A 24245-nucleotide genomic window follows, 5' to 3' on the forward strand; every position below is an offset into this window, starting at 1 on the left:
GCGGAACAAACACAGAGCATGACCACCAGAAACATTGCCCTTGAAAACTTTTCCATTACCCCATCTGCGGGTCAGCTGACTGTCTTTTATTAGCACTTCATTAAAATTCATTAATTGCTTCCTTTCTCCTGGGCACGGGGAGAATCGAAACTGGAACTGTCAAAAAAAAAAAAAAAAAAAAAAAAAAAAAAAAAAAAAAAACAGAGCAACTGTCCTGCGCTCTACATACACAACTGTTAATGTCGAGCCGCAGCCAACACGCGTCACACCCAACCATCTGTTAACATGATGACAGAGAACCAGAGGGCAAACTTAAAGAAGTAAACATTTTTATTTACTTGTTATGTACATAAAGGGCCTTTACCAGCACAGGTGTTAACCATGGGAAATATTAACACATGTAAATGGCATAAGAAAATAAAAGGCACAATCTTTCAATTTCTTTAAGTAAAAGACAAGCTTTCCTAAAATATGTGAAGAGAGCACAGTAATACTGTTAATGCCATTACAAAATAACTCAGAAGCATGAGGAAAAAGCAAAGTTCATCTCAAAGGGAAATTATCAGAGTGTATTGCTTAATTAGTAAGATTTCATTAAGCTTGACAAGGAAAACCCCAACCCGGTGCGTCTGTACACAGCAGGTGGGATTAAACGAGAAACTTTTATTTAATGAGAAATTTAATGACATCAAGCAGCATTTGGCGAGGGGGGAAAAAAACAAAACAAAAATGTGATCTCCCTGGCCAAGAGGTCATGCACAGAGGCAACCAGCAGGCATTTATTTGTTTTCCCTTTTTAAAATGTCACCCTTGGTTACTTTTAATAACATCACTCATTAACAAAAATACTTGATTTCATAGCTTACTACGAACTCACCGAAAAGGAAAACAAGGATACAACTAAAAGATTTCTAAGTCGTTTGCTGAGCAATGATTTTCTCCTTTTCCTTTTGTTAACAGAAAGCGCTAAAAGAAGTGACAGAGAGGGGGTAGGATGGGCAGGGGTGGGATTGATCAGTTTTTACAGCACAGACCTGGGGTTCTGCACCGTTTGCACATCTGTTTAATCCTCGGCTCGACAGAATCGGCTGTGGCACGGTGTGATGAGATTCTTTCTACTACTCAGCATGAAGGAGAATAATTGGTGTGCAGACCAAAAATACTCAAGGAATAAAGCTGGTTGAAAAAAGTTAATAAAAATCCTACATTGAGAGGAGTATCATCACATTAAAAACTAAAGGGCCAGAGATGGGATTGCATGCGCTAGAAGTAAGACTTGTCTTACTTTGAAAAGGCATTGATGGGATCTCATTGGCTTGCTCAGACATTCCTCCTTCCCCGACCTACGCCACTGAGTTCTTCATCTCAGTGGAAAGGCTTCAAGTCCTCATGCCCACACTGTGTGGACACTATGTTTTTAGTATGTTTAGCCTTGTAGTCAGATGCTTGTGGAAAGTGCTGGCCAGGGCTGTTGCTATTTGGCTTTTAGAAACCCTGCTCAAAGCTTGGCACTCCTAATGCGTATAATCTAAAATGTGTCTTTTAGTCTTCAATGATCTCCAAGCAAGTAAAGAGGCGCCAACGTGGAGATGCAAGGTTACCCCACTATCCATGTCAACAAATCCAAACAAAAAAATAAAATTAATCATTGGACAATGATTTAGAAAATAACAATTATAATGAAGTCACATGGCCGTGTCATGTCTTAGTAACATAAGATAAATAAGCTATCAGCCAGTCAGGATGTAGAATGGATGGGATAATGAGATCTACCGTGCCATGTTCCAACTCAAATCCTCCACACACCCCATCTCTTTCTACTTCCTCCTAATCTGTAACACACATGCACACAAAAATCTGTCTACCTGAATAACTCATGGCCAATGTGTACAAGTGTGTGCTTGTGCAATGGTTAAGGTACAACAGTGACTTGATTGTTTGGAGAAATAACATGACTGGCTGGTTAGCTCCTCATTGCCTCAGTGCTCTCCCAAGTCCATAGGGATAATTCTTTCTTTCCCTATTTCATACAAATATCCTCACATCAACAAAACAAGCATACATCAACACTTCCGAAATTCCCAAAGACGTCAAACATAACAAATATTAAGAGAAAACTTTTTTTTCTTTTTTTTAAAAGACGCGATGTTATATGCTAACTATCCATTGTGGACACACACATACACAAAAACATACATACCCACACACACAGTCTGATGCCCAGTGATCTGGAAATGAAAAGAACACTAATGCAAAAATGCCACCCAGCCTGGAACAAAGATAAGGGAAAAGGGACCTGGGAAAGTGGGGTCAGGTTTTAGTTTGGATCTAATGTCCAAAGCTGTAAACAGTCAGAAAGCCTTGCAATGGCTGGCAACAACAACAGGAAAGGGGGAGGGGGGTTGCTATCATGGTACAGCCCCAAGCAGGCAAGCACATAACTGTGACACTGGCAGGAAAAGATGGAGACAGCCAGCAGATTCGGGTACTCGGCGATACGGGAGAGAGGCTTCAGCTGAACGCCTAGGTCAGTCACTCTCCTCTGGATTCTGGGGGTCTATGATTTTGACATGGGTGAACGGGAAGAGACCCCTCCGTCCGTTCACCTCTCCCTCCCACTGACCGCTGATGTTCATCCGCGTAACCTTGACAATGTCACCAACCTGAGAAAAGGAGGAAAGAAAGCAGAGTTACAGGAGAACTGGTGTCAAAGTCTAACCTAATTACATACAAGATATTCTGCACGATGCAGTATTGGGGAGTTGTTTTGTGCCATTTAAACATTTTAGTCAGAAACTTGTAAAACAAAATTACAATCCGTGTCTTACAGTAGTCAGTCATAGGCCCAATTAAAAAAAAACAACTAAATCCTTACGACAAGTGGCTGATGTTTGTTTTAAAGCCTGTTCCAAACTACAACAATAAACCCTTTGAGGTTACAGAACATCCAGTCTGATTTATTAATACACGCTTTCTAAAATAAAACCCAGACTGTCAGATCTCCACTGTCACATTACACCGCAGGTTAAAAGATGACAGGAGAGCGCCGAGCTGTCGCTCAGATGGTTTGTGACACTGCGCGTGACCCCAATCTGTTAAAGCCATATGTTCTTTATCAGGATTAGGAGGGGGAAAAAGTCCATCATCAAAACCACGACTGAAAATACGATGTGAGGGCACACCAGTGTGGCATCGATTTAAATGAAGCTTCAAATCCTGACCTGGACTTTGGAACTACAACGATGTCACTCTCGAATGACAAGTATATGATGTATACAGTCATAAAAAGTATTAGTGAGATCTGTCAAAAAGTCAGAAAAGGTCAGGTTTGTACGTTGAGAACTTCATAAGGATTAAATTTAGGTGTTAAACGTTGCCTTATGTCAAGTAGATATAAATCTTCAGCCAGAAAAGCCTTGTTATTTAAGAATGCATGTTTTAAGTATTTTGAATATTAAAAAGAGAGAGAGAGAATTAACTAACAATAAGCTACTAAGAGGGGGAAAAAAAAGCCTAAAAACATAACATATTGAAGGTATAACTTGATTTTATCTGCCTGTATGTCCAGTCGCAGCTTCTATATCCTGAACCTCGTGATTTAAAATAGTCACGCCACAAAATTAAAGATTCTGTGCATTCAGTGAAGGCAAATTCGAAGCCAAAAATAACCGTGGAAACACCGCTTTAGCTAGTGAAAGTTTTTGATGCCTTCCTTTTTTCAATTAACCAACTATAATGAACACTCTGGTGAAGTGTAGATAATTAAAATTCTGGGTGCTCTTCTTTGTCTTGAACTTCTACAGCATCATATCCATTTAGGCCGAGCTTTTTGCAGCATGCTACACAGTATATTTAAAAACCAAACACTTTGAAAATGTGGATACATTGAAATAGATGATATACAAATCTGGAATTCCAAGAGCTTCCAGATTTAAAAATAAATAAATAAAAAATAAATTAAAAAATAAAGACAGACCCAACCGAGAGGAAACACTCTTGTGGGAATCACCTTTTATGACTTGAAGTTATGGAGTTGTGTAATTGTAAAAGTACAGCAGAAAAAGTCAATAAAGCTTTTTAAGCTGCGTCAGTTCATTCAAAAGTTATGGCGCACATTAATAGCCGGAGTCTGTGATCGTATACTGTGTATCAATCAGAGGCTGAAAGGGGGCACACACCGACAGCTGTGAACAGCAAAGCTTTGTTGACAGGCGAATGGTGACTTGGGGTTTAGTCAAATTGCAAACCAAACTTGTCGGGAATTGCAAAATAGAAAAAGCAAGGCTGCAGATTACACAAATGAACAAGGAAATGCATAACCAGGAGGAGGTTTTCAATTAAGGAATGCTGCCCCCCCCCCCCTCAGTATTCACATTTTGAGAGACATAAGTAGCGAAGGTATCCCAGAGAACTAACCAGCAGTAATTAAAGCTGTAGCCATATATGCATTCAGAGAACCTTATGGATGTCTATATTTGTAAGTCTTCACAGGACCGTAAACACACAGAACCTAGATTGAATATGCAGATTCCTTAAATGAAGCTCAGTTAAGAGAATTCAAATCAGGACTCTGCAGCGTGAACCTACTGAACCATTCAAGTGCTGCCCATCTTTAAGCAGGTACAAGAGCTATCACTATCCACACTAGAGAGAAGACTGTGCCAAGAAACAAATCTGCACTTGTTACATGGACAATGTAACGAATGCAGCAACACTGAATCTGGAACAGTTTCATTACTTTACTCTGGGGAAGACTGGCGCCGGTGGCAAAGTGGTGATACATGTATCTGACCATGAGCTTTCTGTTCCTAAAGCTGGAAGCACTGACGTCAAAGACTTTATCTATGATGCAGATTTCAACAACTACCATTATTATTTTTTTCCTCTGTGGAAATCAATCCAACCTTTGCAATGTAGCACTGTGCAACATCAGGTATTAACAGTACTTCCACGTCAGCGGGAAAGAGTTGGGGAACAAAACCTCCTGTGGCTTTATTGTTACTTATGTCCAGTTGAAATAAACTAATACTTGGAGTTAGGTGGAGCTTGCCAATGCAAATAGATGTGGCAATTTCTAAAACCTGCGATGACAACATGAAATGGCATAACCTAGGATGAACCGTGGGAACGCATTACCCATATCACCCTGAACACAGGTCAGCGATTACAAGGCGGGAAAAAGAATCAAAACAGTGTCACAGAAAATTTTGGTTTTGTGACATTTACAACAAAAATATAAATAAATGAAATGGAAACAAAACAAGCAACAATGAAAATGGATGCCAATCGGATTTAAATCAATCCCTGATTAATAATAATCATTTTAAAAAAATGTTAGGTCAAGTTTATTTTTATTCTCACATGTTAACATTTTTTAATGCCTTCAGGGGCCAAAGTTTGCTTTTTGCCAGACTCTGGTGGTTTATTAAAAAATAAATAAAAATTAAACGAGTTAATTCCGATTCCGGACAAAACATCTAAAGCTGTTCACCTGAAGTTCCATCAGACCAGCTTGGGGAATCTCTTAGAAACAGAGAAAATGTACTCTTCACTTAACTAATGACACGAGCCAGCAAGCATTATACGAGCATCTATGCCGGCACCAACAAATGCACTGTTGCATCAATAATCATCTCAGATGTACTTTTGGGAATCATGCATGTACCGAGAAGAGCCACGTTTAACTTTAATATTTCATCTCTTGCTAACCATGGCTCCATCTGCTGCTTCACTGCTACACCATATGATCACAGAGAAAACGTAAGCGGCAAACACAGTCCCGCCTCAAGTTTCAGTTCTCACATGCTCACTCTTGACTGCTCATTCGTGTGCAACCCGTCTTTCTTTACAGCCGTCCCTTGGCCTCGTCTCTTCCTCTCTTCTATCTATTACAGTAAGTTACATGAACATTTATTAAATGGAAGCTGGAATCTCATTTCGGTGCTAACAAAAGATGGGCGACAACAGGCCCAGAAGGGTGCAGAGACACTGGCCAGCTGATGCATCTTGTTTATGCACTCAACCAGCATTGCAGTTTGAGTCTAAATGAGGTTAGGGACATTTTTTGAGGTGACTGCTATTAGCTGTCGGTTACTTAACAACACATCAACGAAACGACCCCCCCCCCCAAAAAAACAAAACAAAACACTGCTTAACCTTTAGCAGGATGCTGATATGCTCAATTTACACTCATTTATGTGCAAGAAAGAGTCACAGGGAGGAAGTACTTCTCTGTATCCATCTCTGCTGCCCTATTTTACACCTATAACTGCTGTCAAACTGATGGGAGTGAATGGAAGTGGCGCTATTGTTATTTATAGATAAAAAATAAATAAAAACAAAAAAAAAAACCCACTACAGCTCAATCTGCTACTGGAGCTGAGTGTTTTGGAGGCCCACTATATTTCTGAGGCACATATTGAGCATTGCATTGCATGTTTCGACATGCCACCAAAGTCAGAGCAGATTTGTATTAGCCACAGCGTACTACCGAGGAAGGCAACACTGCTGAGAAATGCTTTCGTCAAAGCTGCTTCCAGGTTAGCAGATAGATGGACAGCGAGAGTGTAAGCTTCAGTCGCAGAGACAAGTGATCAAAAGCCACAATTCTGTGGTGAGTTTCACTAGATTCCCCACCCACCCTCCCATTTACATCTGCAAACTTTTGTTTTGCATTTATTATTCATCGTTCCAAGAATCATATTAAGCTCTCTCAAACCACCCATCTCATATCTGCATGACTTTTGGTCCAATCCAAAGCCAGAAACTTGTTTTGGTTTTTTGTTTTTTAACTATCCAAGGCTACAAAATAGATGTGGTTCATGTATTCTGACTGAACAGCAGCACCCCATAACCAAAGCATCTTTGTGCAGCCAGCGTCCAGAGCTAGTTGTGAACTTGCAGATAGTCTCCTGGTGTAATAATAACTTTTTATATTCAAACAAACAGGAAGGGCCTGATCAGAGCAAGCAGCAAGATGCTAAAACCACAGTTTGGTTATTAGTCTTTTAGTGTGAGAACACATCAAGAGGCTAGAATGTCAAAAGGACTCAGAAAAGGCGAAGCTTATCTGTAGACACTTTCTCACATTGAACCAGCAAAACTACTGTGGTAACTGAAGGCGGCACTGGTGTTTCCCCAGGTCCCTCTACTACTTAATTTTGCAATTTTAGTATAAAAAAAGTGATAGTTTTACACAGAAGCCTCTCCAAGCTTTGGTCACACAACCTAATTTTTATAAGAGTTACCTCTTGAGATTGGCGATTGTTGTCTATGTTTAGGTAACCCGACAGCTCCTAGAGAGCTCTCAGGTTGTGAAAATGTAAAAACAAAGTCTTCTATAAAACCTCTTAGCTTCTGTGACTTCTACACAAGTTTTTTCAGTGTTTTAACTTGACTGAGGTGATAAACTCTAATTTGTGTAGAAAAGTCTAAGCTAAATGACTGAAGATGGGATACTGCTGCTTTAGGCAAAGAAGCTTATAGCGTGTTGTACTCCAGGCCCTTACCTGGCATATTAATTTACTGCATGATGTTGCGTTACAGATCAAAGGTCCAGCTAAACAGATTTATGAAAAGCTAATGATTTAATTACAATATCCATCCTTTAAAAATAATGAGCAGTGCATTAAAACATGGTGAAATCACATTGATCCCTTAGAAAAAACACAAAAAACAAAAACAATGAAATAAAACAGGTAAGATCAAATAAATACAATACCTCTAGAGCAAGAGCAGTCTTGTCGTAGGCACAGGGCACTCGTTTCTGGATGGCTTTCGCCATGACAGGGCCGTTCTGCATGGACGGTAGCGGAGCGATAACTGCTCCAGGTGCGTTGGGCATTGGAGAAGGCGTCTGGGGTTGGGCATAGGCATGAGCAAGAGCATTGGAGGGCTCAGGGATCCCATAGCTGTTGGAGTTTCGCGATCCATGAGAAGGTTGGCCAGGGTGGGGCGAAGGTCGTACCACTTTCTCTACGTAGGGCACAGGGATCATCCCAACACGTCCATCTTTATTCTTGGCGCTCCACCACTGCTCCTCCGGTCTTTCCAGGATGATAAGGATCTCCCCCTTCTTGAAGGGAAGGTCCTCAGCATCGCTGCCGGTGAAGTCGTACAGAGTCCGCACATACTCCAGATTCTCCTCTGATCCAACCATGGGCTGGACAGGAGGACTCGGCGTACTTGAATACCTTAGCAAAAATGAAAAATAATGAGGAAATGAAGTAAATGTTAATTTGCTATCCTTAAAAGTTATCACTGTGAAGCCTAGAATACAACAAAACTGCATTATTTGTTGAATAAAATCATTTATAAACACGATTACCTAACTCCACAATTACCAAAATGTGGTATCAGGTTTGGCTGTAAAACCACACAAATCCTGAGTCAGGTTTATTTTTACAGTGGTAACAACACTTAAAAGAAAAGAAAACCCAAACAAACAAGCAAGCAAACTAGATGTGTGGTAATAGTGCTGATTTTATGACATAACCAAGTGAAACTGGGTTAGTTCTGATAAAAAAAAAAAAAAAAATAGTATGGTAAAGTGCTGGAGGAGGCGTGGTGGGTGACCTCCCTACCTGGGGGCTGGCTCTATCAGCGTGGTCGTGTCCAAGTAATGGATTTTGTAGAACTCCAGGAGAGCTGGGAGGTGGTCGAACTCTTGATCCCCTATTTTGAACCTCTTGCTGGGCAAAGAGTTGATGATATAATGAGACACTTTGGAGTTTTCCGACACCGACAGTACGTAGTCGCCGGGGCAGGTCGACGAGTCTCGAACAAGAAACATGCCATGTCTCTGTCCTTGTAACCTATTCTGTGCCTCCTGTCGTGACACGGGTCCAAAATACCAGGCGGACCGATCAGAGGAATCAAATCGAGCAGTTGACATTTCTGTTCAAAAATAAGTTAACGTGGCTTACAAATTAATATTAATAATAATAGAAAGGAAAATACTACAGGATTGGCTAGGCAATAAGTTAAAAGCTGTATGCGTGGTTCCAATTGGCCAATCACAGCAAACTGTAGGATTTGGAAGACTCAGGGCAGGGCACTCGTCGCTCTGGAAGGAGTTTCCGAGTGATTTCTTCACAAAACGCCTCAGGCACCGAAAAAATCTGTTTAAGAAAAACAAAAACAACTTGGCGTTTTTGTTTTCTTTTTTCTCCTTTCAGATGCAGGCTGCCAGTGACTTGATCCAACTCTGGAGCATACTGTTGTCCCTGTGTTCAGCAGTCCAGGCTGCGGCCGAGCAGTTGTTAAAAGGGAGCCAAAAAACAGAAGAAAAACGAACAAACTTACGACAGGCTACCATTGACGGAGGGCCAGAGCAACAAACGATCAATGAAGCTTCCCCTTTTCGTTCCGCCTTCCGAGAAAACACCAAATCTTCTCTTCTAATAAATGTATCTCCTCCAGTCAGTGTCAGTTGTAAGAGCGGAAAATGTGGCCTCACTTTCCCCCCCTTCTTCTTCCTTTTTCTTACATCTGATAATCCCTCATCTGTGCACAAAGGTCCCTGGCAGGTCACGAAACTATCAGCCGAAATCCTGCGGAGCTCACGGCGATACACACTTCATGGAAACGCGTTTTCGAATCCCCTTTCTCGAGTCGGAGCAGACTTTTGAGGCAACACAGCAGAAAAATGGCGGCTCGCAACACGTCTTCACACAAAAAAATGATTTCAGGGCAGCGGCTCGTCTCTTGCGCGTGCATCTCAGGAGCCACGACCGTTTACGGGAGCTGTCGCGTGCATCCCCGACCGCTCACGAGGGATCTCGGCTTAACGATTGCTTTATTTTATACTTTCCCTTATTTCCGCTCGTCCCCACTAGCACAGGCTACCAGAAGTACTGAGGTCGAAAAATGGCGACGGGAGGGCAGGTCCCGCTTTCTATCAGCGCGTCACTGACGGCAGGAGCGAGAGAGAGGGGAGGGGGGGAGAAGTGAAGGAAGGAGGTGGGCGGTTGGCGAAGCCACGGACAGCCCCTAGCTCCGCGAGAGTAGGTGTCAGTCATTTCTCAGTGAAGCATTCTGCTGATAGAAGTAGCTGTTCCATCGTCTCGGGAATATAGTGCATATAGAAATGTGGAGCAGGTTGAGATACAAGTGTGTTTTTTACTCAGTGTTCCTGCTTTGACGTAGTCATTTAATTGGATGTTTGCTTTTCAAAACTTCAAAGGGATTCAGCGTGTGACTCAAAAATATAATAACACAGCTTAAATCTGGCTAAAGTATGGCTAAACTTTAAATAAATGCTAAACCAATCCAGCAGAGGCTAAGCAGTCAGGTCTTAAGTAGGCAACATTGATGTTAAAAGCTGCTGTAACATACTATATGTGTATGAGAGGTGTTATTTCTGTTTATATGCCTACACTGTCATTAGTTGATTCTTAATTGGAAATATGTGTAGGCAGTGTTTCACAGTCATAGCTGGTTCTGTTAAAGCTAGGCTAATTTAACTACTACTTTTACCCTACAACACTGGAGCATATTTTGCGATCTATTGCAGCTTTGAAGTACTGTGGAGTAGAAAGTGCTAATATATGTGCTTTTGACAGGTAGTTATGTAGGTGTGTGAAGAGAAGCATCAAAATTGAGCTTTATTTCTAGAAATAGAAACATTACTCTATAAAATGATTCACAGATAGAATAAGCTATAGTTCTGAATAAAAAAAAAAATCAGATGTCTGCCGAACAACGTGTTCTTATGTTAGTACTGTGTTTAGTGATTGTCTCGGATCTTTTTGTGTTCTGTGCCTTTAAGTCAGTGGTCAGCTCGTGTGTTTTTAATATACTTTTTTAGCCACATAACCGCAGCTCATAGGTACAGTATATTTGCTCAGTCAACAACTTATTCATACCACCAGTAAAAAATTGTACTTATTTCCCTATTTTCATTTCCTGGTGTTATTTAACTTCCCCTTCATTCATTCGATAATAAGTATTATCTGGCAAAGAACTGTGAAAAAACGATTTGGAGCTCACCCAAAATGACCCAACCCAAAACAGAATATGCTGCGAGAGAGCGCATTTAAATGCAAGGGGCAGTGTCTCTGAAGAAGAAGAATGCAATATAAGCGAAAGAATGCATCTGAGAACACAAGCAGAGTGCGGCAAGCCATTCAGCCAAGCAGAACAAGTTTTGCTCAGTGATAAAAGCAGGATCTGTAAAGAAGTAGCTCTGTCCCTGTGGTGACTGAGCTTTCAGTGGCCGTGCCTCATGAGGCTACAGCTGGCACAGAACAGCTCTCATCACTGAAACACTGTCTGAATGTTAATAGATTTGCACCCACTGAGACTTAATGGCTAAAGCCTGCCAACTCCCACACTTCCACAAAGATGCAGTGATGCAACTAATTGGAAAGAGAAACAAAAAACAGACTAGTTTACTTCGAATTATGGGTAAAAAGGCTGATATTATATGCATGAACCATATTGGCTTCAACCTCATGCTTTGTTGCATTTAAAACTAGGGCAACTTTTCATTTAAGTGATGGGTTTTGTGGGATTTTGCAGGGTGAGACATACAGTACCTTTGTCTGACCTGCTGTCTAACCTTGTATGTAGATGCACACTGAAGGTTTCTTCACAAACATCACCATCTAGTGGATGTATGCAAAAGGCAATGTCTGCCATCATCCCATCCCAATCAATAGATTCTGTTGTCTGTCTGTGTGGCAGGTTAAGGTTAAACGATAATACAGGTCCAAACGTAATGAAACGTGACATTTTGACCACCTAAGCAGCAGTTCCACAGTCCTTCAAGTGCTCTCTTGAAGTACCAGCTGCTATAAAAACCCACCATACCAAAATGGATAACTTCAGGCCAGCACACATGCAGAAAAGCCTAGAAAAGGTGGTTCTTCAACCCAAAAACCCATCTGTAACTGGTTTTGCAATAGCTTATAAAACGTTTGGCCTCTGTTAAACTCACACCAACACAGTAACCTTGAATGGCTGCTCCTTTTAGCTCAGTCTCGATGCCCTGCAGTCTGAAGATTAAATGCACAGATGACATAACCACCCTTGACCTAATCGGTGGTCGATGAGTTGTTGCACAAGGAACTAGTGAACAAAACCTGTGATCTTGTTCTTTGCACAGGCGAAACAAAAGAAAAGTAATTATGGCTGGAGAGGCCCCCTCTCCACCCAGCTCATTTTTTGGCTGCAGAAGACGCAACCTAAGACACTGCAGAGAGCATCGCCACAGTTTTATTTCAGCCAGTCAGATTGTGTGTAAGCCGTTAGTCTGCAAATAAATGCCCCTTCCCCCCCAATTCATTCACACCACTAACACTTAAGACTTCATAAGAAATTTACACATTTTACAAACAATCTTCTGCTTGTAACTAACTATGTATCCTGTGAGAAAGTGACAGGAATTCCAGTGTAGTGATGCAAACTGCAGTTAATTATAATTTAAATCAAGTTTTGAAGAGGATGATTACATGGTGCAGGATTAGACCTGTGTCGGAAAGGTCAGTTTCTCTGAGACTGTAAATTTTGCTTAAAAAAAGCTTTTTATTTTATTTTAATTTCGAACAAATTATAGATACTAAAGCTGTTGAGCACAGTTGCAACCTTGCTCTCATGTGCCAGAACACAAACACACAGTTTACCTTGACAAATCCTGCCCAGGGTCACACAGACAGGCATACAGGAACAAGATCATCTTAAGTTTTTACCATATATTATAAAATCTCTGTATTCTCTATCCATGCAGTCTCTGGCAGAGTGGCGAACCCCCTCCCAGCCTTCACTTCTGAAATACTTAGCCTCTCCTATATTTTATTTTAACATCCTATCACGTTCCTGATCGTTGTCACCGGCATTCAATTCAAAGTTGAGCATGTTTTGATGTGAAGACTGACAACAGACAAGAAGCACACTGGTAATTATGGCACGAGATGCTGCTGTTAAAGTGTCAGTGCATTTTTAGACCAGTGTAAGGGTTTATATAGATGAGCGACTCACTGTTACAGCCTCCATGGCATGAGTCACCTTTCACCTCTCAGCCTGGTTTCCCAGAATATCCAGTCAGGTTTCTGTAAAGTTGTAAAGGTAAACCTGTTTACATGCTACTAAATGGACAGATAGATAGATATCCATAGGTATCTTTAAATACTTCTAGATTTCTACAGGTACACCAGGTTCACAATAAAGGCTTCAGATAAAGCATTTTCACCCACTTCATTACTTCCTCATGTTTCAGTTTGTTGTTGCTTTGGTTCACGTTTTTAAACAAGCCACTTCCTCATAGCATTTCTAAAACTTTAAGAAACCACACTTATCTCTTGTTTCTTACAATATCACATAGCATTACCTGTGACAACTGTGTGCTCATAGTCTTACCTTAACTTTCTAAACTTTTTTGTTCTCACTAATTATTTTTTCATTCAGTTAGTGAAGAATTAATAAAAGACCACGTACTAATCTAGTGGAACTGACAACATTGCTGTAGCCAGGCCTGTCGAGTGGCCAATTCTCCTTTTGGTTATTTTAACTTCCTCGTTTTCAGTGAAGCGTTCATATGACAAGCAGGTTCAATAAAAAGACACACCACGGCTTGTTTATTTTATTCTGTTCAACTTTATGCAGTGTTTATACTATAAATACACGTCCAATATAGATGTTATGCATGAATCAGCAACTAAAAGAGCCTGTGAAGGTTCTTCTATAGAGAAGGAATAAAGGGATCGTAGCCTGTGAAGCAGAAAATGACTCATAAACCATGTAAAGAGGACCGCAGTTGGGCTTAATTAAACACAAGTAATGCTCCACATAAACAAAGAAATCAAAGCTTTAAATACATTTCTTAATATATCTAATTATCGCCGTAAACTGCGCACTTTGGCAAATCTGCAGCGATCAAAACCTAAGTGACATTTCACTTCTCTTAAACTGACAAATCCAGTGTTTGCAGTGGTGTACGACCTTAGAAACCAGTGCTAACATAACAATAGGACATTTATTTAAGGCAGGATCACCTTTTGCCTATTTTGCGTCATTATATCTCAAATACGACACTCAGCATGCAAATAACTCTCCACACGATTAGCCCACTAAAAGGAACAGTATCCCGAAGAGTCAGGCGCACATGGAAAAATTTAAAAGAACAGCACTGTCTTGTGCAGAGGACATTTATACCGTTTCATCCTTATGCTTAAACTCAAAGTGTAAATGATTAAATACTAATGCTTGGCCAGTAAACATCATTAAACTGCTCCTTAGCACACTGAATAACAAAAAATGTGGCTTTATGAAAAAAGTGTGCTTTTATGCTTGCTTTTTTGTGAAGTGACAACAAGCCACAAATGTCCTGAAACTCAGTGGTTGAAAAAAAAAACCCCCCATTAATTATTCCCAGTGAAAAGCTGAAATCAGTCCTTCTGCTGTGTAGAAAAACTAAAAAATCCAGGCCTTATAGAGCATTATTTGTGTTATCTGTCCATATTACACATCATTATGAGCAGTAATTGTCAATAAACGTGACGCGTTTTTTTTCCTGAACAGCAGACATTTTGACATGCCATGACAGGAAGCACACAGGTGTGTGAATGATGGTTACATTCCACTTAAGGGAGGTGCTGCCGTACGGCATGCTGCTTCACACTGGCAAGGCTTACTGGAAGAGGTAATTAAACTGGGCCATCATTGACTAAGTGTTGTGCGATTCCTGCTGCGACCACTCTATCCTGCTCAACTTTACGACATCATAAAACATCATCAATCAGAAATGCTTTATTTCATTATATACCACGGAAATATGCTCTGGTATTTGTGTTCCTGTCACTGAACAGCCCTTCTCAAACGGTCTCTCTGCACAGCACGGGACCTCTTCTGTCTTTCTGCAATGTTGTAGACAAGGCTCTGTTTGAGGGCAGGGAAGACAACCCCAGACTGAGATGTTCCACACCTGGGAAAGGATATGTGGATTTAACTCGGGGTGACTAACATGCTTGGCTTTTTTTTTCTTTTTGACTCAGAAACCTCGATCTCTCTTGCAAAAGGCAGCTCTGGGCTATTATGCAACCAAGTTTTGTGAAAATTAGCACAACAGGGCTTTGAGGAATCTGTTTTGTGCACTGTGACAGATTACAAAATCAGACAAAATTACATACTGTTTTTCTGGGAATGACTGAAGGCCAAGTTTTGGTAATTTGTTTTCTTCTAAAGACCTGCTGAAACACACAAAGAAAAATAGAAACTGTTATCATAATTTTGCTGCTTTGAAGGCTTTTGTATGTCGCTGATGATGAAAATGATAATGCCACTTCACCGAGTTCCATCTGAAAGGTAGGCCTTAGCCATGATGTAGTTTTCTGTGGTGATTTTCTTGTTTGAAACAATGTCTCTGAGCAGTGCTTTCACACGCACGATCTAGATGACACAGGGTTGTACTTTAAGTAACTATTTTAAAAGCCACAACAAACTGAGCTACTAAAACACTGAATAGCTAAGCGTTGCCCTTCAGGCACTTACCTCCTGAGACTGTAAGCTGTTAGCATTATATAGCTGTCGGATGATGACCTCACACTCCTGTAGTGTGGGGGCCCGTGGGGGCTGGGAGGAACTGCTGTGAATTCGGAGAGGCTGCAGTGAAGTGATGAGGCGCCCATTGGCCTCCGTGCCATGGTCCTGCCTGGCTGAATCCAGAATTTCAGTGCATGCTCCAATGCTACTGCAAGTCAATGAGATAATGTCATTGAGGGCGATGTATAACATGTATAAGGCAGTTTAGGTTGAGAATACCTGGTTGTTAACTCCCCCCACCCCCACCCCCCTCACAGACAGGGGACTAGGTTCAATTCACTGGCCCACTTTGCTTCCAGCAGGATAATTCATGATGTCTCAAAGCTCAGATCATTTGAAACTGCTTTCTTGAACCTGACAGTGAATTCCTGTACTCAAATGGCCTCCACAGTCACCAGATCAAAAGCCAATTGAGCACTATTGGGATGTGGTGGAACAGAGATTCACATCATGGATGCTTTTATGTCCATATGGACCAAAAATCTCTGAGAAATGTTTTCAGCATCTTGTTGAATCTATACCACTGAGAATCGAAGCAATTTTGAAGGGAAAAGGGGATCCAACCTGGTACTAACAGGTCAAGAAGTTTATAGACATGTAAAAAGGCACATATTCCAGAAATCAAAGGGCTCAGACTGCAGACCAGACCAACAAATAACTAATTACATACTGGTTTTTGCTTCTTTACATGCTTCACGTTCATATCCTCATGCTGTTTTATAGTGTTAATTTAACATGCACCATAATACTTGTGTACCTACATCACTACCTAATATGAGACATCTGACACCTTGTTTTTCTGTAAAGTGATTAAAACACAGAGCTTGGATTAGTGTTCTCCTGCTTTTGATGGTTGCCTTACAGGCTGTTATCTGAGCTTATCTGAGTATCTGCGCTGAGTAAGTTATTAATGAATGGCTGTTGTGTCATCATATCCATGTTACTGCATCTGAATCTAATTTATCCATCAGTTCTTGTGTGCATAGCTTTGAAAAAAAAAAGGGGGGGGGAGCTAAGATCATTTATGAAATATAACCACACTTTGTAAATACTGAGCTAGATAAGTAGCTGAAAAAGGACCACCACTCACCTGAGAGCCTGGTCCTGCAAGAGTCTCGTGTCCTGCAGTGGCTCCTCCACGTACAGTCCAGTATGGGCTTGACTGCCCTGAGTGGGTGGTCTACAGTTTTGTCGACTGTGTGCAACTCGTAGAAGAAGAAGGATCAGACATTAAGTTTAGGTGGCACATTGAAATTCACCTAAATGAAAACCTAATAAGTCATTACATGTGCTTAAACATGTTACCTTTTCTACCTGACTTAGGAGGCTCCATTATCAGCTTATACTTCAACTCTGCAACATCCATAACAACAGAACTTTAATGTACTGTACACTGCAGGTGGGCTTAAACAACCAGTAAGCAACCCATGTGTCAAAACAGGCCTTGCTGCAGCAAGGATGCAACGACGGATGACCGGGGAGTCTCCTGGTGGGTGGTGACATGTTGTTATATGGAACAGCATGCGGCTCGCTCTGCAAAGTGACACCGGATATCTGTCCACCTCCCACTGAGAAATCATTAAAACTAAACCCTGGAGTTGCCATGCGACCACCATACCTAGCCTGACCTTGTCTTGCCGGCACCTTATCAGGAGACAGGAGTCACAGACGTCACCTCTGTGAATTCTTTAGATAATTATTTGACTTTTTGAGCCATGAAATAGGGTGGTTTCTTGAATGCCACAACCCTGCAAAATTCCCCACAGGGAATAATTGAGTGCTCTATCTGTCTAACCATCCACTATTAAAAAATCTCAGAAAGGCCAAATCAGAGCATTAATTAAAGGCATGTGAAAACTTACTTTTGCTTACTTCATTCATTCCACAAAGCATTCTGCTTTTACTCTTTTAAAAAGACCTATGGCAGGACTGCTGTCACTTACTTCTATGCCTTTACAAATAATTAACTTACACATACAAGAGTTATGAATGCACTGTTTCTTCACCTTTATTCTCCCGTCTGAGGTTCTCTATCTCTGCGTGGAGCTTCTTCAGTGTTTCCTTGTGCTGTTCTTGTAGGAACTGGACGTTTCTTTGCAGTGAAGCGACCCGGAGGTCCGTGCTGCCGCTCTGACAGGACGTCTCTGCCGCTGCTCTGCCCGCTGGCTTGATAACAGGTAGCGGGAGCCGCTGTTCAGGGTTAGCCGGTAAGCGTCGTAGCGAGCAAGGCTTCTCTAACCGCCCTACTCTGGTCCAGTGTGGCAAATGGCGCACCGGTGGCAGGTTATGACTTGACATCGCTCTCGGCTTTAGTACTTCAGGCCTTCTTTGACTGAAATAGCTCGCTGTTTCACCCTTCCCATTGTTTTCCAGTGAAGACAAGATAGCTAAAGGTACTCCTACCTATAACTATTTTCACGCTCATTTGGCACGCGCTCGTTCATACACAACGTTGCCGTGACAACCAAAGTTCCTTTTTTTTTCTTTTTCAGCCCTGACGTCGATCTTTCAGGCCAGCTGCGCATCCTTTCTCTTATCTCATTTCCTCTTCTAATATGTATTTTAGCTAGTTTCAATTTGTTTTTGCTCATATTAAATGTAGAAGTCCTACATAATATTCAAGACTGTTTTTAAAACTGTATTTATTATCTTTAACTTAAAAAATGGTGTTTTGCTATTATGTATCCCCCAATGATTTGTTTTCGGTTTTCTTGTACTTGAAATGTATTTAGGCAGTTTATGTTAATATCGGTCCTTGCTATAAATAAAGTTGGGGTTTTTTTGTTGTTTTTTTTAAAATAGAAGCTCCGTCTCCTTGGCTACAACGCTTGGCCAAGGCAGATCTTACGTCCAACCGGAATTTTAAAAACATTTAAAATTCGCTGTTTAGTTGTCTTTACTTAAAAATCTACCTAAAAGATTAGACTGATATTTTTGTGACTGGCATGTGTCCTTGTCGATTTTCTTTGCCTTACCATTTTATATTGTATATTTACATATGTCAAAACTCACTGTATTGTTTGCTATGTTTATTTATAAATATAACTGAGTTGCATTGAAACTTTGTTCAACTATTAATAAACAAATGGTAATTTTTTTGGAAGGTGGTTGTCACCTTCTCATACCCCCCACAGTTTTTGAAAGCCTGATTGAGCTCAAGATAAAATTATTTCTTTTATAATTGAACCACCAGTAGACAGTTTGTAAGTTTTAAGCGTGTGTATGATTCTGAGCTAAAGATGAAAAATCACATGTATTTAGTTCCAAGGGGAAGAAGGAGTGATAGGTATCCGGGGCATCATCAACCCCAAATTCATGATGTGTAGTGCATCATGTTCTAAAGTTTTAGGCGAATATTAAACCAGATATTACTAACTTTGGGTTAGGTCTGTTTAGAAGAACCTACCCATGCTTTTCTTCCTGCTAAATGCCCTTAAAAGTGGGTTAAATTTTCACAAAGGTGGTTCTCAAGCTTTTTTTTTTTTATTTTAATTTTTTATTTTAACTGAGAGCACTCACACATGACTGAAAGCTGCAAAGGAAAAAGGTGCCATCATGCATTTCTGGTAGCACCAGTTTCTGTTGAGAGGATTGTGGTTTATGATGGTTTACGTCACTGTGTTTGTGGTTTATAGACTCAACCATTAGTGAGGTGGCTGTTTTCATTTCCGTAAACCTGCAGTAGCTGTCACTGTAGAGGTGGTTAACTCTGCTGTTATCACTACAAGGGAAGCATTGAAATAAAACTGAGATGTTCCCATGGTTTTATTCTGTGCTGGTAAATTATAGCAAAATACAAAAAAAAAAGAGGCATTTTTTTTGTTTCCTTTCATGCTTACAGGTTGCATAAGATGCTACTGAGGGGCACTCACTGAGAAATAGGTCAAAAGCCACAGAGTCCCTCTTGCACTGCCAGCCTCTTAAACACAGGGGGCCTTCTAATAAAAGTAGTCTTGAAAAGCAAGTAAAGAATGCCAAGTTTTTAAACCCAAATCAATTTAGTTGAAGAATACACATGTAAAGCTTCAGTTCAAGTAAAACAAGTCACCACAACAGTTAATGATCTTTCCTTTCACTTTATTCATGATGTAGCTCCCAAACAGTAAATATTACATCACACACACAGGGACACTGAGCTAGTGTCTGTTATGGATATGACAACATTTAAATGCTTTTGCAACATTAAACAGACAATGTGGATGACTGAGCTGAAGGCCTTGTCTTTGGGAATGTATAGGTGGTATGGTGCTGTTCTCTCCATGCCAACAACAATAACTTAAAATACAATATTTACAAGTTTTACAGAATTAGTAACGTAAAAGTGTAAAAAGAAATCATTTGGGTACGTTGTTTAGCAAACATACAAAACAAATTAACCAAATAGGTGACAGGTTTCCTGATCGAGTGCACCAAAGTAAAAATTACTCTTCACTTGCACTCTCTTAGGCATCTCGAGTTTTGCACCCGTCGTCTTCATGGTGCTTTTGAGTCCTACTGGAGGCAAACATCTTTATGATTGTATGGGACAGTAAAAAGTGACACATACAGGAGGTTTTGTTTTTGTTTTTAAATTACGAGGGATGTGAACAGAGCAGCAAGTGCAGAGACAGGGAGCCCGTGGATGATTTGATTTGTGGAATGTACACTTAAACATCTGCATACATGTAGAGCAAAATCTGCATTTCACAGAAACTTGACAAAGGGCAACAAAGAAAATGCACACAAAGGATATTTTGATGAGTCTCTCCTCCATTCTTTTCTGCTGACAGGCGTCACTGTAAACTTCAGACGTGACCACACAACCCCACCTTCATTAACTTGTAAAAGCTCGAGAAATTACACGTTAGGGGAAAGAAAGTACTACAGGTCCTAGATGTGCCACTTTTTATTCCTCAAAGTGGTATTTTACTTTTAGCTAACCACATCCACGCATTCAGTTGGAGTCAAAATTAAAATATTTCCCATGTTACGGAGCTGTGTCACAGCTTCAACCGCTGCACCACAAACAGCACTGCTTCACAAAACCAAAGCATGCAAACAAACTCTTCTTTAAAAACTTTTTTTTTTTTTAAAAGCAGCTGAAGGAGATTTTTCAGCTGGCCCGCATTTTAGGTTGTTGGGATGAATGTCAAAAAGGTCAATGTAAAAAAACAAACAAAAAAACCCCACACACAAATCTTAGCACTTCAACATGTCACTTTTCAGAAGTCAAACAAAAGGTAAAAAAAACCATTACCCACTACAATAAAATAAAGCACAAACACAATCAATGCATTTTTTTTTGTTTTCAGTGTAAAGAAATCTCTTTTCCATTTTCTTCTAATAGAACTCTCATATAGCTTATATCATCTCTTTGTCAACATTCCCACATCTAACATTACATTTTGACAGTAACTGTATTACAACTAAAACTGCATTAAAAACGTATACAAGCAGATCTCCTGTCATAAACAAGTCAAAGTATCTACAAAAACTGGACACGTTTACCATGTTCCACTCACGGTCTTTCTGTACAGTACTTTAACAGTGCAAAAACATTCAGACTTCAGCCCCAAGATCAGCCTAAATGTTAAATATCTAACATTCAGTCTAATATTAATGCTGTTTCTCTCCAGACAGCCCCTACATTCAGATTTGATTATACTTGCTAAATGAGTTGACAGATAAAAGATTAAAAGACAGAAAAAAAAAGTGGAATTCATGTGAAGGCATAACCAGCCCCAGCAGCACCTAAGCTTCTGTATACCTGAAGAATATAGTCCAGGTTATTGCAGCATTTTTAACATGATTGTGATCAAAGATGCTAAGAGACCACGTTCAACCCCTTCTGAATTAAAAGCTATACCCACGCTTTAGCGGTGGGTAACGAGTGTTTTCTGGACCCATTCTCTGCCTTAATACCAGCCACCTTTTAGAAAACTAATCAAATTAATCCCTTCGACACCGCACGGTGCAAGCAAAAAGGTATGGTCTTTGATATTAAGCAAGTATAGAATCATTAAAGTGTCAGATAGTTTTTTCTTCTTCTATATAGCACAGTTTAGTTACCTAAAGTTAATCTAAAGCAAACACACATACACAAAAAACAAAACCTTGAAAGAAAAAAAAAAAAAAAGTTATTTTGGCAACGATTTTGAAACAGTGCGTGTGCACTTCTGGTCACCAGTTGTAGTAATGCCGCATACTGTACACTTCCCGTCAGCAAGAAAATAATTACATAAACCCCCAAAGAGGAAAAAAAAAGCAAAAAAAACAAACAAAAAAACCACAAACAACACAGGAAAGCAAACAAGGGGTATAAAACAGATGTAGATTTGATGAGGATGATAGTCGGACAATCCAACTTTTTTTTTTTTTTTTTTTTAAATCAGCACATGTCCACAGCACTTCCCCTCCAGTTTGTGATCCTGTGTGACCATTTTGTCTATAGTGGCGCACTGCAAGGTCATAGCAAGGATATCTGTTGATCTTCAAAAGCTATGCGTTTAGATAAGTACCATATGTGGCTAATGCGAATACTTGGAAATAATTGCTCCTGAATGCCATACTTGAAGTGAGGGGAGTCTTCTTGGCATTTTCAGAGCCGGAAGCAAAATCCTCTTTACGTCCAACACTCGTGTTTGGAGAACCATGAGAGGCGTGTGGAAATTTGGTTAGTAATGTGCGGGGTGCAAACGACTGTCATACTTTCCACATTCCCCAAAATAGTGCAGGGCTATCATATACAGAGCCCTGCCTGCAAAGCTGTGAGGCGCCGTTCAATGCACTCTTTACCTGCAGACACAAAGCAAAGGGAAAGAAAAAAAAAAAGCACAAGTCATGATAAAGCAGCCTATCATACTTGACTTTATTACCACAGGACCGATGAAACACTTTGAATTTATCTGCACAGATTCCCACCGATGAGAGTGTTAGCTCGAGGAACATTCCTGAATTAAATGGTGGTTCTTAGCTGCTGATGCTGAGTGGAGACATTTTCTGTTACTGTGATACGGTGATACTCACATTTGCTAACACTGATGATGTCATCCTGTTCAGTGAGCAGCAGAGACAGGCCCTCCATCAGTAAGAGAGCTTTGTGGTAGCGCAGGACCGATGCTTCCCCCTGGTGGAACATCTCATCCAGCGCAGCAGCCTGAACCTGAGAGGACAGAGTGCTCATGTCAAAGGTTTGATCTTGTTTTGAGTAAAATATTATATTAAATAATATGTCAAATGCTAACCACACAAAAGGGGGGGCTGTTAAGCTTTTAATGTGGCAGAACAGTTAAGAGTTGACCGGAAAGCTAGGAGAGAAAGTAGGGGAAAGACAAGACAAGCCGGATTCAAACCCAGGCCTCTACAATAATATTACGGCATATGGGTTGCCTACTCAACCCTGATGAGCCAAACCAGCACCTTGATAAAGATACTTTTATATCTAAAGATTCTTTGGTCAATTTCCCCCTATGTTATCCTCTATTTCTTAATTATCCGACTTTTCTTTTGGTTTACCATCTGCACAGTGTGGCTGAACAGCAGCCGTTCCGCTGTGATAGAGGTGATTTGGTCCATTAGGCGATGCTTCCGGGTAAAGAAATGCTCCAGACGGCTGTTGAGTGAGCGGCAGGATGCCACGCTGGACTTGTACAGCTCATTTAGTTTTCTCACAACTGTATATGGAGAGAAATTTTAGAAAGAACAACTAAATACATGGATCACAATTATTTTTATATATTTATATATATAACCTGCACATGGCAATTTTATGTTTTTAAGACTGCCACTGAAAAAATGAAAAGGCTTATACCTTGTTTGACAGTAGCAGATGGGTAGAGCTTGCCCTGTTTAACTTGCTCCATGGCTGTGTGTAAGGCATTGGACAAGAGTTCTGCAGTTTTAAGGTAGAGAACCAGCTGTTCTGCATGACTGAGGAGGCAATCACACGTAAAGTACTTTAAGTTAAACTCAATTCTAAAAGGACAAATGACACATTAAACACAATCGATACTTGTAGGATAAAAATCTGAATCACAGGTTTATGTTTAAGAAATATTCAGCATCAGAAAATTCACTAGAGGCAGTCAAAAACCATCAATTGCAACAACTACATTTACACTTCAGATTAAAGTCTTCCCAAGAAAAAAAAACCCAAAACCAAAATAAAAAAAACTTGAGAATGCCTAAAATCTCATCCTCTACAAATGAGAGTGCCTCAGGCTTTTTACTTTTGCCATGGTGTCCTGAGCAGCAGGCACTTGGGCAGTTTTCTCTTTTCTATTTGCTCCCAGCACTCTCTGGGCGAAATGCAAATATTCTTAATTTCAAGCTGAAGTACACAACAAAAAAAGTCCCGGGTGCATAAAAAAACAAAATGACCTACATGATGACTCCTTCACTACAACCCACTGCTTTTACTTTAAAGTTTTTGTCCTGCAGCAAAGATGCATTCAGGCATATAAGCTTACAATTAGATTAACATTACAGCAACACATTCGTAGAAAAATAAAAATAATTAAATGTATTCCAATTTCTTTTTTCCATAGTAAGAGATCTGAGGCACCAATACAATTTAATAAAAATGTCCAAGACCCCAGAGGCTTATCACCAAACGCGGCGTAAAGCCAGGAAATCGCCACAGTATCATTTCCTCCAACAAAGACGCACAGCCACAGCAGATACGGCCTTACCTCCACTCTCGGCTCAGCGAGCTTATCTGATCTGCTACC

The 24245-nt window shown here is 40.4% G+C and overlaps 3 protein-coding genes across 4 annotated transcripts in view; all 3 read right to left on the reverse strand.

Annotated features, from left to right (window-relative positions):
• Positions 1 to 312: 312 nt before the first annotated feature.
• crkl (v-crk avian sarcoma virus CT10 oncogene homolog-like) lies at positions 313 to 9886 on the reverse strand. Its single transcript, XM_063478674.1, has 3 exons — positions 8583 to 9886; positions 7721 to 8192; positions 313 to 2663 (listed from the first exon to the last, which is right to left on the reverse strand). The coding sequence occupies exons 1-3, from the start codon at positions 8891 to 8893 to the stop codon at positions 2529 to 2531; spliced, it is 918 nt and encodes a 305-aa protein (XP_063334744.1). The 5' UTR covers positions 8894 to 9886; the 3' UTR covers positions 313 to 2528.
• Positions 9887 to 14793: 4907 nt separating this feature from the next.
• Positions 14794 to 17835, reverse strand: si:ch211-222n4.2 (uncharacterized protein LOC101885505 homolog). Its single transcript, XM_063480268.1, has 7 exons — positions 17544 to 17835; positions 16830 to 16890; positions 16628 to 16732; positions 15487 to 15685; positions 15284 to 15384; positions 15126 to 15182; positions 14794 to 14920 (listed from the first exon to the last, which is right to left on the reverse strand). The coding sequence occupies exons 1-7, from the start codon at positions 17833 to 17835 to the stop codon at positions 14794 to 14796; spliced, it is 942 nt and encodes a 313-aa protein (XP_063336338.1).
• Positions 17836 to 19597: 1762 nt separating this feature from the next.
• The window catches only part of ulk1b (unc-51 like autophagy activating kinase 1), a 25215-nt gene continuing 20567 nt past the window's right edge, over positions 19598 to 24245 (reverse strand). For both annotated transcript variants that reach the window (XM_063478676.1, XM_063478675.1), the window contains exons 23-27: positions 24207 to 24245; positions 23327 to 23445; positions 23032 to 23189; positions 22543 to 22678; positions 19598 to 22311 (exon numbers count right to left, since the gene is read on the reverse strand). The exon at positions 24207 to 24245 is cut by the window's right edge and continues 146 nt beyond it. In XM_063478676.1, coding sequence (XP_063334746.1) covers positions 22256 to 22311; positions 22543 to 22678; positions 23032 to 23189; positions 23327 to 23445; positions 24207 to 24245 — 508 coding nt within the window. In that variant the 3' untranslated portion in view covers positions 19598 to 22255. The remainder of the gene's footprint in view (positions 22312 to 22542; positions 22679 to 23031; positions 23190 to 23326; positions 23446 to 24206) is intronic.

Source organism: Pelmatolapia mariae, linkage group LG7, assembly GCF_036321145.2.
Source record: "Pelmatolapia mariae isolate MD_Pm_ZW linkage group LG7, Pm_UMD_F_2, whole genome shotgun sequence".
NCBI classification, from domain to species: Eukaryota; Metazoa; Chordata; class Actinopteri; order Cichliformes; family Cichlidae; genus Pelmatolapia; species Pelmatolapia mariae.